The following is an 18717-nucleotide window of genomic DNA, read 5'->3' as shown; positions in this document are numbered from 1 at the left end:
ACGCAGAGTGGGCTAAGTGCTCAATAAGCTGCGCTAATGTTGTTTAAGGGGTTGTGAGAAGTGCAGGAAGAACTTAGCCCCGATGACGTCACCTCAAGTGCGTTCAGACGGCCATTACAGTGCGTCTGCCTGCTGCACACAGAAGCTTTGTGATGAAGGATTCTTTGGCTGAATGCAGAATAATCTAGATGTAAACTGCAAGAGTGGGCAGTTATACTAAAAGAAGGTCAAATAGAAATACATTTGCCTGTTCGATAATCAGTGCATTATAACATGCACTGTATCCTCGGGACGTCTTTTAATTTGTTTTCCATTGCAATCCCAGTCTGGATGCTGGAGGGCTTTGACAGGGGGAGTGCCAGATCCCTTAGGAATAAGGATAAATACCCACAGTGGACACATTTGAGTACCTGCAACCAGGCACCGACACCAACCGATCAAACTCACCGCAAGAAGTACACAACATCCAAAGCTTACCAGAGTCACGGAGGGAGGTTTGTCACAGGCAAAATCTTCATTTTTACTGATGCCAATATCCACAAGACTTAAAGGAGACCAAATGTTCCACCATTTATGCATCACAACTATGGAAGGAACAGCAGAAAAATGTGGCAGCATGAATTCTGACTTTTTGCTGTGAGTCCAGTATGTGCTGAAAAGAGCTTTAATCAGATGCGTCCTGATTCCTGTTTATATTTGTACCAGCACTTACTCTTTGGCTCTTATTCCAATCAATAACCTTGCGTCTCGAATAAGTTTGCAGCTTACCAGCTGTACTGTTGGGAGACAGTAAAATAAAGATTTTGCCTTCGTCTACGCTACAGTGTTTGGGGTTATTGTCACCTTCAGCCTGACCCCTTGGAGAGCCCCCCTTAGGGAGGCCTGGCCTCTGGCCCCTCGCTGGGCCAGCTGTGTGGTAGTGACCTCAGCGCCTCAACGTCCTTCTCACAGAGCTCTGCAAGGCAAGGCCAATGACATCTGGGGCTGTGATCCCATGATGACGACAGCACAAACCCAACAGAAATAAACCCAACTAAAATGACAGGAAAAAACACAACAAAACAATGATAATAATGTGAGTGAAAAAGAAAGGTGAATGGAGTATGAGACCTAACATTCACACGCTCAGTATCACCACTAAACTGAACTAGAGTTTAATTTGTTGATTTAAATACCATAATAAAGATTCATATGGATTATTCCATCTATGATATGAATTTGTATTTCTAAAATGTATCAAAATGTACTACTTTTCAACTACCCGGTAGTGCTTTCCAGTAACTTTGCCGTAAACTGAACAACACACTTTCTGACGTTACTTATCTTGCCCTGTGCCATAGGTAACATAAAGATACAGAAACAGAAGGGCAATGAGGAGGAACACACTCACACAAAGAGTCAAGCACATCCACAAGCCCAAAAAATACAAGCCTAATCTAATGATGGTGCCCCCCCCCCCTTCTGAGTCCATGGGAATGATTTAAGGTCACAACACGGGATGGCAGGCGTCCTATTTGGAGGGGGAGCGCTAGTGAAGACCAAACTTACCGCTGGTCGCCTGTCACCCACCATCATTACATCTCAGCACTGTCACTACGTACCTGAGGTTACATTTTCAAGAGGGAATGAAAGGAGAACAGGGGAAGAGGGGAGGAGGCAAGGAGGGTTGTCAATCTCCGTAACATGTTCACAACTTGTGGCAGGAGATGTGGCACCCTGCACTGTCCCAAGTGTTGGGCTTGACAACACACCTGCAGGCAGGGACTCTACAATGGCAATACCAAAGAATCAGTGAAGGGTGGTGTGCGTTTTTAAAGTTGGTGCAAGCTCCATGTGTGTTGTATGTGTCACCCGTGACAATATGATTTAAAAATAGCCCAGTGCTCAATCTTTAGGGAGTATTAATAAAGGTGAGTGTGTGTAACTGCAGGCCTGAAAAACACAACGAAATATCTAAATGCATGAATGTAGAAAATATTATGTAATAAATAACTGCATGTATACTGCATGGAGTCTGGGATGAAGAAGATCATAATACATCGACATGGCAACCTTTTGCCATTGATAGGAGTCCATTCACGGGTTTTGGCTGAGGTGTTGGACACTGCGGAGAGGCGGTTAGTTCAAGGAGAAAGACATGAATCAGGGAAAATCCAATTCAATCCCAATTCCGCCAGTATTTATGTCAAATGAGAATGCTTTTTTAGCTACAGAAATCCTTTACTGTTTACACTTATTAGAATCTCTTTGGAATAAGTCATTGTCTAAGGTCCTGTTGTCTTAAAATAGTCTAAATAAGATCCAAACGTGGTGATATATATATATATATATATATATATATATATATATATAAGAATAGATTGAAGAATTTTTCCCATTTCAGTCTTTGAGCCTTGAATGACACAAGGAGCAGAAAAGTACACAGAGAGAAAGGACAAAGGCACATATCAAATATCTCACAAGTCAGAGACACAGGCAAAGACGGCTTAACACAGACGCATCTTTAATACGTTCCATTGGTCTGAGCATGACTTGAACAAGCAAGTAATGAGCTTGGTTATGGATCGACTAATTTAGAGTATTTAAATATTTATGTTTTTAAATCAATTTTACCTCAAAATATGAAAATGTATCTGCATCAAGTGGGGAAACAGACAAAACAAGTTTGTTGCTTGCGGCCCACCGAAGATATTCAGAACGGATCATTTTTGCACATATTCAAGCATCTCAGAGTGACAAAGTATAAAAAGTATTCTGATGGAACTGTAAAAGGTGACTGGCATGTGTAGACTTGAAATAGACAGACTGCAGTTGAGTCTTGTAAAGCACTGTCCTTACAGCATGAGGGAACCAAAACGTGAACCACTTGCCCTCTCACCTAATGCATGCCATCAAGCAGATATTCAATTATTGACCTGACTGCTCAGTCCTAACCACACCCAACAGACAACGACAGGGGCAACACTTACTACTAAAAAGTGATCATATTCTGTTTCCATAAACTATATTTTGTATATGGGATGTGATCATGACTTATCCAATAAAGCAAAATACCAGATGCAATGATGCATCTTTTGCCCTGCTGCTTAATACACTCCCTTTATCTTTACACCAGATTGGTGTTGTTGGATCAGTGTGTGGTGGAGGACCAAATAACTGCTCTTCTTCTCTAATATACCTCACACAATAGAGAAAAATAGGAGCCGGACTTACATCCACAATGAAGAAATCCAGCCAGCACCAGGCGTTGGTGAAATACTTGACAAAACCGTAGGCGACCCACTTCAGCAACATCTCCAGGATGAAGATGTAGGTGAAAACCCTGTCTGCGTATTCCAAAATAATCCGAATGGTCTTTCTCTGCTCGATGTACACATCTTCAAAGGCCTGTAGAGGAACAAGAGACATTGGTCAGCCCCAACAAAGACTGAAATATAATACCTAATAAAAGGTACTACAGTCTGCTCAACGTGATCACTGAAGGGGATTTATTGAATAACAAAATGAAATTCTATACTAAATAGGGGTGAGGAAAAATAATTGATACAGCATAGTATGATGATATTTTGAGTGACAATATTGGGTGTTTGAGAGAGTCTCGCTAAGCAGCCTGTCAACTAATAATCAAATCAAATTCAGCTACGTCCAATTAGAGAGAACATCATCATGCGGTGTCCAACTTGTGCTATGATTTAGTCCTATATCTACGGATGTATGTAGTCAAATCAAATATAGTTGAATTGAATAAAAATAAATGAGTCATACTGTAATAATATATAGAATCTTTTTTTGCTGGATAAAAAAATGAAATACACAACAGAAGATTTTTGAAAAATGTGGCTCTTGAAATAAAGTAATTCATTTTACAAATATGAATTCACGGAACAAATATGAACCGGAGCTTTTTGTTACTATAAAGTGTAGTTATGCTAACTAGTTGTTTGAGCTTTATTCTCCCCCTGTTTACCATTATCATTGTTGGACTGTTAGTGAGTGGGTTAGGGTTCTGATCTATTCTGAAAATAGAAGCGCTGCATCAAAATGTAATAACTGTCAACCATCACTGGGTTCTCGGTCCAGGTTTGGATATAACGCCGTCTGTGCCCGGAGCCATACGCCTATTAGTGACCCACGCTGGAGGGATCAGAGGGATCCAACACTGCAGCCTTTAATCTGTCACAAAGTAACTGAGGGACAATCTTGGATTAAGTTAATGACCCGTGTTCCATGTGAACCAGAGATTAATTACACAATTTAAGCATAATAGTGTTAAAAACACACTGCCGATCGTTATCTGCCTAGAAATATGTGATCTGGGGGTTGGCATTTGTGCTTTTCTATTCGGCAGTTTGATAATGAAACGTGTGAACAAGAGACCCTGGTAGAACCCAGCAGGAGGAAGCTAGTAAGCTTATTAATGCTGAAATGCTTAAATGCCATTAAAGACGGGCCCTTAAACAGAGCCCTACAGAGGTTCTGTTGTATGATACTGTGGAGCGTTCAAGCTCTTTTTAACAATAATCAGTAATGGTTATTGATGTGATCATAATGTGTTCAAATGACTTAAAATGTAGGCTTTGGTGTGAAATAATTTTTACTCGGTACTCGGTTGTTCTGGTTCTGTACCTTCTTGACTGAATGCACTTATTGTAAGTTGCTTTGGATAAAAGCATGAAAAATGTCCATTTAAATCCGGACATTTCTTCAAAGAATAAGGGACAGATAGTAGCAAGGGAATTAAGACCTGTTTAACTTTCCAACACTGGCTCTAAGCAGCTTATAATAAATCATTAAAATGACTATTGCAAAGATTTTTTAACATAATTCTATAATAACAGGAATTATGGGGTTTTATGAAAATCACCACTATAGATGACTTAAACAAAGTAAAAGGAAATATTTGATGAAAATATATATTTTTGTTAATTTACTGTAGGTCTTTAGAAAGGACTGAAAGAAGATGGAGAAAGTGAAAACTATGATGTTATATAAAACTCAAAAGTGTTATTAAATTGCATTATATCCCAGAGTGTAGCACTGGTTTCTGCTGTTTAGTAGCATGTGCTATGTTTGATAACAAGGCCCCATTCTAACAACAGGAACAGATCCCCCATTTTATAAATGGAAGTCATTAATCTCAGGCGCTCCTGGCCCTTCCCCCAGCCCTGCTGCTTTGAGCCTGACGACCATCACTGCCCCACCGAAGACACACACTACTGCCCGTGAAGCGACTTTATTTTGAATGAGTAATCTTTATTCAATCTCTATCCAGTTTAGATTTGATATTGCTTCATGTTTTGGTAATTCCTGCTTAAGGCCTCCTTACCAGAGCTCCGCTGCTGAGAAGGATCATGAAGATGATGAGGGTCTCAAACCAGTTGTGCTCCACAATCAGGTAGCAGGTTTTTCGCAGGTACCACCACCTCTTCCACCAGCCCGTACTAACGTCAACACCACAGCACGGATACTTGGCGACACATCCTGAGGACAGACAAGAGGATGAACGACATTAGACGGGGGTAGATACGTTCAAATTCGTCTTTCACTGGATTTATTTATTATTTATTTTTTATTTTAAATGAAACGATGACAGACTGCATGCGTTCCTTCATGAAGAAACTGTGGTCTGTGGGTAATGGGTGCCTTGGGAGCAGGAGTCTCACCATCTGTCCAACACGCCTCTGGTTCCATGTATTCCTCCACCGGCTCCACCACCACCACCTCCTCCACGTCTGGCTTGATGTCAATCGTGCTGCCCTCTGATGAACTGGTTTCATCCAGCTAATGCAGACATATGAGCATATCCAGACACACAAAGAAACAAAGGAAAGAAAACAATGATGTGATTCAGGAACATTTTATGGCATGGCTAAGGATCCGACCATTAGGAAAAAACTTCATGAGGAGAAGTCAGGAAATTTCATATCATATTACTCTATTTCCAGTTTGCGTTGGGTAAGTCTATAAACACTTTGAGTTTTTTTTCTCCATATTGAAATGGACATTATAACAATCTTTAGCATCACATATTCCAAAAAGCATTGACATGGAATATCAAATGGCAGATTGTGTGCTCCGAAAGTCTCCTTAATGCATTCTAAAGACATCGGTCAGCAGATATCTATTACATCTGCACTGCCGGCTCCAGATGCCTCTATTGAGTAATGGAATTAAATGTGTGTCTGAACCAGTGTGGAACAGCCAGACACAGCCACTGCTTCACTGGCACAATGCAGAGGAGCTGAAGACTGTAACAACAATATCAATATCTGCTTTTTCTACAAGTACATCAAACATCAAACCGAGTAAGTTTTGTCAGAATACTTGAATAAGATAAACGATTACACATGAATAGTACAATGTAATCCTCAAACGGACCTCTTTGCTGTTCTCGTTTTCCGACTCGCTGCTGAAGTCCTCCGTGTTGAGGTTCTCAAAATCAGACTCTCCCACAGCGATGGGCACGCAGACGGTCAGGTGTGGGTTGTGGATGAAGGACATGTGGTCCTCATCGATCATGTACTTGCCCACACTGCTGCCGATGCCGCTGGTGGTGCCATTACCGTTCTTGGCATAGTCCAGGTCGCGGTTGATGTCCACCCCGGAGTGGTTGGCGATGCAGTTCAGCTTCTTGTCATACATGTCGTCCAAAGGCTTCTGCTCGTCCTCCATCTGCGGTTTCTTCAGCAGACTGGCAACCACTATCCGCATCTTCAATTTGATCCACGCAATGCCCGTCTTGATACGCTTGACGGATATCTGCAGGTTGTTGGGCTCCCCGTCGTCATCTGTTGCAGCCAAGTTGTCGGCACTGAACGAGCTCAGCAGCAAGGCGAGGAACAGGTTCAACACCTTTGGACACAAAATAAGAAGTCAGTAACTCTAATGTAAAGATGGGTTTAATAGCCAACATTCTTCTGTGTCTCCAAAAAAAAGAAATGCTCACGGTTGAAGTCCGGACACTCACCACTAGGTTACCGATAACCATGACCATCATGAAGACAATGAGGCACATGCCCTGACCCGCCACCTCCATGCAATCCCACATGGTCTCAATCCATTCACCGCACAGCACCCGGAAGACGATCAGGAAGGAGTGGAAGAAGTCATTCATGTGCCAGCGGGGCAACTCACAGTCAAGGGAGATTTTACACACACAGTCTTTGTAGCTCTTGCCAAACAGCTGCATGCCCACCACAGCAAAGATGAAGACGATGATGGCCAGCACCAGAGTCAGGTTTCCCAAGGCTCCCACAGAGTTACCGATGATCTTGATGAGCATGTTGAGGGTAGGCCATGACTTGGCCAGCTTAAACACTCTCAGCTGAATGGTGCATGTGAAAGAGGCAAATAAATTAGTCACACAACATTTTAGCTTTGATAACACGCTGCTTCACTTGAAAAAAACGGTAGAAACACACAAGTATGTTTACACAGTAAAAAAAGTCAACTTTAAGAAACACAATGTGTGTATACCAAATGCTTCGATGCTAACTTCACATGCTTTCTTTAATTTGAGAGGAACTAAATGTGAGCATTTACCAATCGGAAAGACCGCAGCACAGACAGTCCCTCAACGTCAGCCAGAGCCAGCTCCACTAAACTCAGCGTCACAATGAATCCGTCAAAACAGTTCCAGGCCTCCTGGAAGTAGTAATATGGATCCATAGCCATAAGCTTGAAAAGCATCTCCCCTGCAAAGATCCCGGTGAATACCTGGCAGGTTGGAGAGGGAACAGATTTGAACCAAAGGATTTTGTTCAAGAGATATGAGAATGAAACATGGTGGGCCGTGAAATATATATATATATATATATATGTATATATATATATTGAGATCCACTATCTGAGTTGTGTGCACTATACATGTTAAAGAGAAATATAAAAATATGAATTATCCATGAGGTATCTGCATGCTAATGAATTACCAGACAGCACATCTAGCATGTCAGCTGTATTCAGTAAATGTGAAATAGCCCTTGTGTGGTCTCTCAACAGCCTTAATACATTACTGAGGGTTATCCTCAATAAATATTATGTAATTATAAACACACAAGCATTGTCAGTACATATGTGTTTCTGTGCATAAGACATTGACTCATAGCAAGTAACTCTGGAACACAACAGACGATGAAACTCTCTGTTTCAATGTGAATTAAAAACTTTCCTAGAGTGTGTATCACATCTATCATACATTTTGGTTTTATTTGTGATACATCTCTTTATGCAACACGAGCACAACACACTGTAAACTGACACCATTTTAGAGCAACTCATCAATCAAGCTCCATGAAATACTAAAGCAGATCTCCCACTAATCAGCAAACCAAAAAAAAGCAGGCTGGTCCCACTTGAAAGAAACAGCAGCTCAACACAACCAGAGGAGAGAAACAGACAGCAGGAGGACACAGGAAACGTGTGTGTGTGTGTGTGTGTGTGTGCGTGTGTGTGTGTGTATGTGTGTGTGAAAAAATGCATGGCTGCAAGAAAACAGCACGGGGCTTGAGAAGGTTTTTTTTTCCCTTTCAACTCCCAATCAGCAATGAAAGAGCCGCCAATTTACAGTCCTAAAAATAACAGCTCCCTATGAGCTGCGAAGAGGAAGCAAAGGTCATTTTTTACAGGGGAAAACAGAACAGGAAAGAAAAACAGAACAAAAAGATTTGCCACTCACCAGATTTCCTACAGACAGCATGTGTTCGAAGTCGGGGGTCATGGGGTAGTGCTCCATGGCCATGAAGAGGGTGTTGAGCACGATACAGATGGTGATGGCTAAGTCCACGAAGGGGTCCATGACAATCAGGTTCATAATCTCCTTGATCTTAATCCACTTGGGGGAGCACTCCCAGATCAGGAATGTGTTAGCAAACTTATACCAGCATGGTGGACAGTTTCGCTGAGAATCCTCCAGTTCTGAAGACATAGCGCGGATCACACATCAAAAACAAACATCCTTGCGTGCTTCAGCATTCCACATGCAATGGTATCAAATGATAGACAAAATTGTATGCATTGTATGTATCTGGTACTGTTGGATATGCAAAGCAGATAAGCAGGAAATTCATGTCAAACTCATCGACCAATGAGAGCAGCCCTAGTCAAAGAATAATGAGATAGCAGTTTAAATAGCTGGGTTAAAGTGGCAGTACCCTCCACTAGTGTGTTGGTAATGACGCTCATGACACTGTTGGCCCGCTCTTTCCGCCCAAAGGAGGTATTGAGCTGGTCCACAGACACCATCAGGGAGCCCGACAGCTTCTTCTTCACCTCAACCTCAGTGGTTGGCTGTCAGGGGGAGAGGAAGAATCAAGCACCCATGGAAAGGACATGAACACCATCCCACATCACCACCGGTGTCCGGCGGAGGGAAGTGCGCAACAGCATTGGCAGGAAAAAGTAGTTGATGATCAGATTTTTGGAGTCGGGGCATTTTTTTCTACATCAATGCTGGTTTTCCAGGAAGATGTGTGTATGCTGTAAATGCATGCGGGTCTCAGCCAAAGTGGGAGCAGTGGTCTCGGGCTACTTGACCTAATTGTGTTTGAATGTAATTAGCTCATCCCGATTAAATAATAAATGGATTATGCGATACTGTGCAAGGAGAACTGCCTTTGCATGAATGCATTTTCAGTCCTGACATGCAGTTATGGAGGCTTTGCTGCCATTGCAATATAATCATTAGGTTATATGTAAAAAATAAAAAAAGGTCTCCCAAATCTGGCCATAACAATGATACTGGCAAATTGATGCTACTTTATTTTCCTACTTTAAAACCACACAATTTATATTGCAACCACCAAGTCAAGAGCATAGTAAAGAGATCAATTGGAGGCAGATGTTTCAGTTCCATCCAGTTGTCATGCACGAGCATGCTCCAAGTCAAAGAGAAGGAGAGGAGATTACAGACACCATAGCCATTGTTCTACTATTCATGTCATGCTTTTTCTAATTTTGGATTTAAATCTACCATGTTAAATAAAATTAGGCAAAACTAATTCACTAATGGTGACCTGGAAGACTTAGGAAACCAGAGAATGGTAAAGACACACAAGGACAGCAGCCCTCCGTTTTTCTTGGATTACATAAGATTACGGTCCGATAGGATGGTGGGTGTTGCGTAAGTATCTGCTTTGGGATATTAACAATGTATAAGTGAAGCAGATAAAATGTCTGTGGCTCTATAGTGCTGGTCCGCTCTCGTTTCCTCGGCCCCCTACTGTAGATCTACCCACACAGGCTAGCATACAACCTGGATGCCTGGAGGAGGAACACATCAACACATTAGAGCATATTCACTCATCATTAAAAGCCGTTTGTTCACAAAAATTGTGTTTCTGGTAAAATACCACACAGGAAGTTCTGCAATAGATTATTAAGCTTTGATGTTTTGCCAATCTAATTTGCCAATGCATGATATATAGTAGCATCATGACTGTTAAATTAGTGCCTGTGTAAAAGTGTGAGTAGGATGCATATAACTACAAGTAATTTGATATGAACAATCTAAACGTTAACATTCATCCTTCAAATCAAACAACAAAAATTGACTGGAAGTCGCTGACGGAACCAGTTCCACTAACTATTGGGGGGCAGCATACATTGCTGGGGAGGGGAGGCGTGAGCGCTTAGCCAAGAGATACATACTGACTTGCAAAGATGACAGAGTAGAAGACAGAGAGCGAGAAAGAAAGAAAAACGGACGAGAAGGGGGCCATGCCTAGTCGGGTCTACTCATAGACTTCCTTACACTGTCGTCAGTGGCTGCCTTATCTATTTTCACCTCAGGCAGAAGGCGTCCACCGGGCCCAGGGCCGATGAGCGACACCACGCCGTTGCAATCCACCGTGCTGTTCCTCTTCCCGTGAAAGCCGCTGTAGCTGTTCCGTCGATAGGGGCTGAACAGGGAGCCCCGGCGCTCCTCGCACTCCTCCACCGTGCTGTGTTCGTCATCGGCAAACTCGTTCTCCGACCCCGCGTCCTTATTGCGGCCCTTGAAGCTGAAGATGCTGCTCTTGCTGTTGTGGCGCGACAGGAAAGGAGAGCCGGGGATGCTGAGGAGGGACTGGGGTTAGAAGAAGGAGAGGATGCGTCAGTGTTCCTGGATTACGGTTGATTTCACCATGATTTTTATTCTGTTTGGCATCAGTTCTAGTGGTCATGGTTAAAGGCAACGTAAAGTGGGTTGTGGGAAATGTCACGCAACCAGGACGTTTTCCCTAAGGAGGCATGTTCTGTTGGAGCAATCACGTGGCTTTATAAAGAAGAGGGGAATACATAATTAGGTCAGGGACATCCTACACTGTCAAGGTCAAGCACGCACAGGACAGAGGTACAGTCAGCTGAAACAACATGGAGAGGACCATGAGTCATGGCAACATACACTGATACAAATAGCGTTATTGCTGCATGCAGTGTATGCTAGTTGTTTTTTGTACAACAATCCTCAGTTAATAGACTCAGCTTTGCCTTATCTTATCTGGTAAATCCTGCACTGAAAAACATATTGTAAGAGCCAGTGGAGCCACAGTGGGCCTATGCAAAGCTGCAGGATTGTGCCCTTTGAAACATTCATGTAATCACTGTGAATAATTCAAGACCTGGACGTGTGTTTCTATAGCTCTGACCACTATATGCTCCTCAGTATTTAAGTTTGTGCCACACCAAACAGAACAATAGTAGCACTCTCAATCTAAAATATTTGCCACCTGACAGTCAAAAACATTTTCCACTATTGTCTATTTTTTATAATAATAATCCTATCTATTCAAAATCCGTGGCTCCGATGTTGGGTATCTTGTTTATTTTCTTTTTGTGTTCATGTAGCAACAGTCACTGAGCCATAAAAAGCTTAAAGGGTAAGTTTATCTCAACCATATGTCAAATCATCAGAAAACACAGAGTGAAAACGTGAAATTTAAAATGATCTGCACATTAAACAGTTGGATAGATGTTAAACTATTAACTATCCTTCAAATGATGCTGATGGATTGATACATCGAGACACGTTATCCAATTTTTTTCTCACCTGGTTCATGATGGAAGATTTTCGTCCCAGGCGATTGTCAGGGAAACGGAAGCGGCTCCTCTTGCTGCCGTCATCTGACTCTGACTTGACAAACTTCTCACTATCACATTTCTCCTTCTCTTGCTCCTTCTGCCGCCACTTCTTCTTACGATTACGTCGCTCTTTTGCACTCTTGGAGCTGAGCTTTGACATCTCCGAGGAACTGCATGACAGACGCCCTCCTCCATCATCCTCCACTGCGTCCTCTGACACTGTACCCGCGGAGGTTGCCATGGCAGCAGTCTGGATAGAAAGAAACACGTGAAGGAAGTCCGAACAATGATGTAACATGGCTATGTAATGCTTCTTTGCTTGAATCCTGCAGAGGACCGACCTGGGCGTCTTCCTGCTGCTTCTTGAGCTGCTCCAGCATGGCCTTGAATTCCTCCTCTTTCTGCAAAGCCTCTTCCATGGTGGCCTGGTTCTGCTCCTCGTAGGCCATGGCCACCACAGCCAAGATCAGATTCACCAAGTAGAACGAGCCCACAAAGATCACCAGCACAAAGAAGATCATGTAGGTCTTTCCCGCCGCCCTCAGGGTCTGTTGGGAGGCAGCGGAAGAGACGTGAGGGTAGAGGGGATAAAACAGCAGCGTCATTTGTGACATCTGATACTTCACCTAAACCTTTCTGTCGACCACATCTTTGAACTCAGGGGTCATCGGGCCTGTCTCTGTGCAAAAACTCAACTCAGCGTAAATGTCTGTGACTTCCTAGCAATAAATGCCTGTTTCTGTTTTGAATTCTAATGTACTGAAAGTAGTTGGATTCTCCTACAAATATGAATCAAATAAAACCCCTCTGCTCTTGGTCCACACAGGAATAATCGCCCACCCTGTGCCCTTTAAGGTTCTCAGCATGAGCCCTAAGTAGTGCTATTCATCAGGGAGAGCCCTGATATATGAATTTTGACCTACTTTACCATGCGCACTACGCCAGACTGTGCACAACCAAACAATTTCTATCGCCTGGGATGATATCCCCAGTGGAGACAATCAGTGAGGTGCCTGAGCTACAGAGGCACAGTGGAACGAATGAGAGCGTTCTGGAAAAATCTTGAAGGAGAAAATGACTGTTTACAGTCCGCATATTTGAATGTGTTGCATATGCCTCTAATGAAAAAACACCAGCTTTACCAGCATGTAAAGGTTTTCCCAGAAGTCCTGTGTCATGAGTCGGAAGAGAGCAAGGAAGGCCCAGCCGAAGCTGTCAAAGCTGGTGTAGCCGTAGTTTGGATTCCTCCCGGCTTTCATGCACGTGTAGCCCTCCGGGCAGCGGCTGAAGGGTGCCAAAAAAATGATTCATCATTATTCACTTGAGTTTGTTATTTGACTTCAGGTCCCAGATAAGCTACAGCAGGTCTTTGTGAGGATCTGCAGTATTGGGAAGAGGAGAGGCCACTCACCCAGAGTCAGAGCTGTTCCCACAAAGAAGAGCATCTAACTGACCGGGCAGGAAGTAGAAATTTGCTGGAGGAAAAAAAAAATGAAACAGCCACAATGAGTCATTTCGCCCACATTCTGGTGCAGCCATTCTGCAACGGCCTTTAAATCCATTCAGACCATTTTCTCACCTCAGTTTGCACATACATGTTCCATTCGGCACAGTTAAAACCAATTCTTCTTGTCCAACCAATGCCAAAAGGACATATTGTTGTGTGGTTCCAGCATATGGTCTGACTCATACTCTTAGACGGCTGCCAGCTCACCTTTGGCCAAGCCTGGTCTCTACTCACTGTCGTTCATGATGTACTCCTTCCAGTCGATGGTCTTGGTGGTGTTGATTGGCCAGATTACACACTTGTGGCGCAGGTTGCCCATGAAGAGCTGCAGACCGATGAGAGCAAAGACGCTCAGGCAGAAGACGGTCAGGATCATCACATCCGAAAGCTTCTTCACAGACTGTATCAGAGCGCCCACAATGGTCTTCAGGCCTGCAGGACAGTCACGCACACAAACCACATCGGTGATGCAGGAGATGCCGATGCCACAGGTATGAATCTTTGGGCTAATCTACAATTATTTTTTGAAAGAAATACTGCTAAAATGTAATCCCTAAAAGGGATTTATCACTGGAACATATATCAAATTTTGACTAGACTGATATCAGTAAGCTTGGAGTGTCAAAATTTAATTCCAATTAAATTTTATAGAATATATATTTATCACATTTGTGAGTTGTATTAATAACTCTCTTTGCTGATCATGTGACTAAAGGTCAGGATTTATCTAGCGTATAGGTAGAAATACATTTTGGACAACAGATTACAAACATAACATCTCTAGAAACGAAACAAACAGGAAATATTTAGGAGCCTTCCCACTCTTTTCTGATTTATCCAAACAGAACCATATTGTGACAGAATATCAAATCAAAAGAACTATTTCACCAAGGAAATTTGCATTCCATTACCAATGACGGATAAAGTGAACGAGAGGGGGAAGACTGTAGAAAAGTGAGAGGAAATCCATAAGGAAGAGAGCACAGCAGCACAAAGAGGGGCCATGAGAAGGACAGAGGCACAGGCAGGGGGACTGGAAACCACATGCAGGTCATTTAAACTCCAAGGCTGAACAGGAACACTTCAATGCCAGTGCCAGTGCACTTTCTTGAACTGTCTTGTATAAGGTGTCCGTAGGAAAGCACTAACTCCCCGTGCCGTGACCCTGCAGTTGACAGACTTTCGCTAAAGACAGAAATGGTTTTACCTTCTCAAACAGGCCCCCTCGCTCTGGAACTCAAGCGTGGTCTCTAAAGGTACAGCGGGCTTTCCCGGCTGTACTTATTGTCTTGTGAAATATGGTCTTCGTGTTTTATAAAGGATTTCACATTTGGACAAACTGAGTAAAAAGTCAATTAAGACAAGCATTAATATCCAAACAACTTTTCTTATCGAGATGTAGATGACAAGATTGAGTAAAATACATTTACAAAGTATATTTAAATATAGATTGGGGTATTATATTAAAATGCTCACGTAACTTTTTATCTTCTGAAATCTTGCCCTCCACTGTACATGAACCATTTTCAAATTAACGGAAACTACCCAATAAAAGCTACATTTTCTCCACTTCCAGTGCTACAGTCCTTCATGATTTTTTGGAATAGTTAAAGGATTAGTTCAATATTTTGAGAAATGCACTCTTCCTCTGACAGGGAATAAGATGAGAAGATTGTTACCACTCTGTGAGAAATGTCTCTACAGCGAGCAGATGTTTAGCTTAGTTTAGCACAAAGACTGGCAACAGTTAGCATGGTTATTTGTGTATCAGAGCGGAAACACAGCACTTCAACGTTTTAAAGCGCGCTGAATGTTTCTGGAGCCAAAATATAGTCCGGCACGTTACCCATCTTCAAAATGGTAACCAACATTTTGACTATTTGGTGTTTTTACAAATTAAAGAAACTAGATCTTCATTATTTCATTTTAGAAGAGTTGTTAGAGGGCCTAGCTAGCTTTTTCCAGTCTTTGTGCTAAGCTAATAGACAGCTGGGTAAGCGTCATACTATCCATCAAGAAAAGTGGCACTGATCTTCTTATCAAACTACCTGCCAGAAAGTGAGTAAACATATATCAAGACTTTTAAACTATTCCCTTAAAGACGGTTCAAATCCAAACGTCGTCCCCTTTTTGTTTGCACTTAAAGGATTTCCTTTTTCATATTTCCAAATGAATATGCTGTTAAAAAAAAAAGCCATCCACCGGGGTTCTTTTGAGTAAGCAGGACATCTGTTCCACATCCTCTATCAACCGATAGATAGATGTTGGGCCAATGTCATTCAAAAAGGTCAAGAGGTCATTCAACCGTCCCATCGGTCTCCCCGACCTCTGCCTTGCAGAGCACACGGTTTCTTTTTCTGTGTAGAATATCATTCAGTTGTCTTAAAAAGGAGAGGAAAACAATAATAAAACTAAAAAAAAAAAAAAAAAAGAAGAAGGCAAATCAAACTTTCAATGCCATTTTTCAGCCAAGCTCTTGGTAGACTAATATTGTTAAAGCAAGTGACTGAAAAGCATCATGCAGCGTAAGAGATGTTCACAAGCTAGGCTTGGCAGTCTTCATGCATAAATAATTGGTGGATTCAGTGGGATCTCTCTAAGAGCTATACCCTTTCTCATATGAACATCCACATAGTAGAGTATAACATAAACATACACCTTTAGTTTTATATCCCATAAAACATGGAATCCTTTATTTCCAATTAAATCCCTGGTTACAAATGTGCATTTTTTTCATTTAACTTGCACTTTTGGTAGTAGTAGAACTTGATGGATAGTAAATCCCGCGAAGCTTTGATCAATTCTTAGCTGATTAATATACCATGTACAGTACGAGTGTGTCCAAACTTTTAACTGGTACTGTATATTTGTCCGTTTTTTCCCCTTAAAATGAGTAGATTCTATTTAAGAAATGTCTTTGCTACGGAACGGGGCCTTTGCTCATTCTTAAAGCTGTTGGTGAAGGAGTCAGTCGAAGCTATTTCTAAAGACAAACACAGCTGCCTTGGAAACGGGCCTTATAATGAGAGTCCTACGGGGGCAGAAGAGAGTGCAGACACTTCAGAGGGCCCTGGAGGAGACTGCAAAGCCTATCAAAAATGTATTAGTACCATTTTTGATAATTTTGGAGGAAAAATAAATCAAAAAATGGTTGTCTCCAATTATTTTGTTGTCGCTTAAATCATAATTGTAATCATAATAATAGTGAGTAGAAAAGAAAGGGTGAGAGGATCAGCCTTAGTGTTTAAACTGAGTCTCACCTGGAATGACAGAGATAGTTTTCAATGCTCGGAGAACTCTGAACGTTCTCAGCGCAGATACATTGCCCAGGTCCACAAACTCTGTTATATATCTGAAATAGGGGAAGGATAACACACAGAACAAACACGATGACAATAACCACACACGCCAAGAGCACAACACCACCGAACCAGGAGGAAACGACGCCACTCACAGAGCCTGTCCACTGAGGAGAAGGGTGGAAGGTAAAGGGAAAGAAAGACACACACACCTAACACCGACCCCGCCCAACCCTCCCCCGCCCCATCCTGTCTTACCTGGAATTACAGAAATAGTTTTCAATGCCCTCAACACCCTGAACGTGCGCAGAGCTGAGACATTGCCTAGGTTTACAAACTCTGTTATATACCTGCAGGGTCAAACCACAGTTACAACAGCTTGTTATTTACATGAAGATATGAGGTGGAAAGATGAATTCAAACACAGGCGGGCTATGAGACATCTCTACAAATAATGGAGTTGTATTGTACGCAGCAGGGATCGTTAATGGGTGTGTATTTTGTCGTGGATACGCAGTATCATAAACGCCGGGTGCTACATAGTCAACGGGGAACTCTGGGCCTTAAAGTGAATGTTGCAGACTGAAAAAGAGAAAAGGCGAATGAGTTTGATGACAAGAGGAAAAGTGTTCGGATGTAAATCTTTGATTGCCAGAGATTGAAGAGAAAATCTCAGATCAATGGAGGAAACATAGAAGATGGGTTATCAGACAAAATAAGAAAGACTGGCAACTGTCTTTAGCACTGAAAGCACTCAATTTTAACTTAACACACCCTCTTTAACAGAACAATGCCCATATTTGTGCACATTAATTTGTTTTTACGATCCACTGACAGTAAGAAATAAAAACAAAATACTTACGCCATCGAAATGACCATGAAGTCCAGCCAGTTCCATGGATCTCTGAGGAATGTGAACCCGTCTATACAGAATCCTCGGGCGCAGATTTTTACAAGAGACTCAAATGTATAAATTCCTGTGAATGTGTACCTGCAAGGAAAAGAGTGTTGACAGAATCAGTTCACCGGGCTGAATCAAAGCTCACTCACATCTAGTCTGCACCCTTGTCAGCTGTTTGAAAAAAATAGGGACAAATACAGGATCCATTTGGGATACTGCTACTATTATTAATAGATTATTACATCATCTTTTTTTTTGATGATCTGTTTTGTTATTTTACAGAAACAAGTATTTTCTGTGGAAGAAGCATTTGGCTTCCTTCAGTTTGTGCCTCTCATATATTACCTTTACCTTCTGTTTTTTCAAAGATAGGATTTTTTGCACCAAGGTAATAATATAATGAGGCACAAACTTGGGATAGCAGTTATCATGCATTTAATGTATTGGATTTATATATATATATATATATATATATAAGATGAATACTTACTCTACTTGTTTTGACCACTCCGGAGGATCACTAAAGGTCATGAATATACAGTTGGTCAGAATAGTACACATAATGATCATGCTGAAAAGAGTGAGGAGTATGTTAAGGAAAATATGGATTATAGGGACAATCACAAACATCACAAACCTCATTAAAAATGTAAAATAGCACTAGTAACACATACAGTAACTATAGTATAGGTCTAATGTGATTTCTGCGGTCCAGCAAACCTCAACATCCCTGAAAGCAAAGTGTTGATGTCGTAAAACCTTCTCATAGCACTTAACAGGAGCTGGTTTTGTCTGCTCGCTACCACGAGGGCCATTATTTTACACATTAACTATTAAAGTGGTGTATATTTAGTGGAAATACAATGGCATGAAAAAGCAAAAAAGATCTTTTAAAGCTGTGTGGTTTAAGTGGAAACAGGAAACAATGAAAGTTGGCTTCAAGCCCACATAAA

The 18717-nt window shown here is 41.8% G+C and overlaps 1 protein-coding gene across 6 annotated transcripts in view; it reads right to left on the bottom strand.

Annotated features, from left to right (window-relative positions):
• The window catches only part of scn8aa (sodium channel, voltage gated, type VIII, alpha subunit a), a 39663-nt gene that overhangs the window by 11269 nt on the left and 9677 nt on the right, over positions 1 to 18717 (bottom strand). For 3 of the 6 annotated variants that reach the window (XM_062564424.1, XM_062564434.1, XM_062564428.1), the window contains 17 exons: positions 18255 to 18345; positions 17726 to 17854; positions 16825 to 16916; positions 13799 to 13996; positions 13469 to 13532; positions 13200 to 13341; positions 12399 to 12605; positions 12026 to 12307; positions 10748 to 11062; positions 9150 to 9285; positions 8675 to 8913; positions 7543 to 7716; positions 6968 to 7324; positions 6379 to 6852; positions 5664 to 5781; positions 5327 to 5481; positions 3214 to 3387 (listed from right to left, as the gene is read on the bottom strand). In XM_062564424.1, the coding sequence (XP_062420408.1) occupies positions 3214 to 3387; positions 5327 to 5481; positions 5664 to 5781; positions 6379 to 6852; positions 6968 to 7324; positions 7543 to 7716; positions 8675 to 8913; positions 9150 to 9285; positions 10748 to 11062; positions 12026 to 12307; positions 12399 to 12605; positions 13200 to 13341; positions 13469 to 13532; positions 13799 to 13996; positions 16825 to 16916; positions 17726 to 17854; positions 18255 to 18345 (3347 nt within the window). Of the gene's footprint in view, positions 1 to 3213; positions 3388 to 5326; positions 5482 to 5663; positions 5782 to 6378; positions 6853 to 6967; positions 7325 to 7542; positions 7717 to 8674; positions 8914 to 9149; positions 9286 to 10747; positions 11063 to 12025; positions 12308 to 12398; positions 12606 to 13199; positions 13342 to 13468; positions 13533 to 13798; positions 13997 to 16824; positions 16917 to 17121; positions 17214 to 17725; positions 17855 to 18254; positions 18346 to 18717 lie in introns of all 6 variants that reach the window. The other 3 variants (XM_062564427.1, XM_062564437.1, XM_062564436.1) reach the window with 3 other exon arrangements.

Source organism: Pungitius pungitius, chromosome 1, assembly GCF_949316345.1.
Source record: "Pungitius pungitius chromosome 1, fPunPun2.1, whole genome shotgun sequence".
Classification (NCBI taxonomy): domain Eukaryota; kingdom Metazoa; phylum Chordata; class Actinopteri; order Perciformes; family Gasterosteidae; genus Pungitius; species Pungitius pungitius.
The sequence above is the reverse complement of the archived record's forward strand: the minus strand, read 5'-3'. Positions and strand labels throughout refer to the sequence as shown.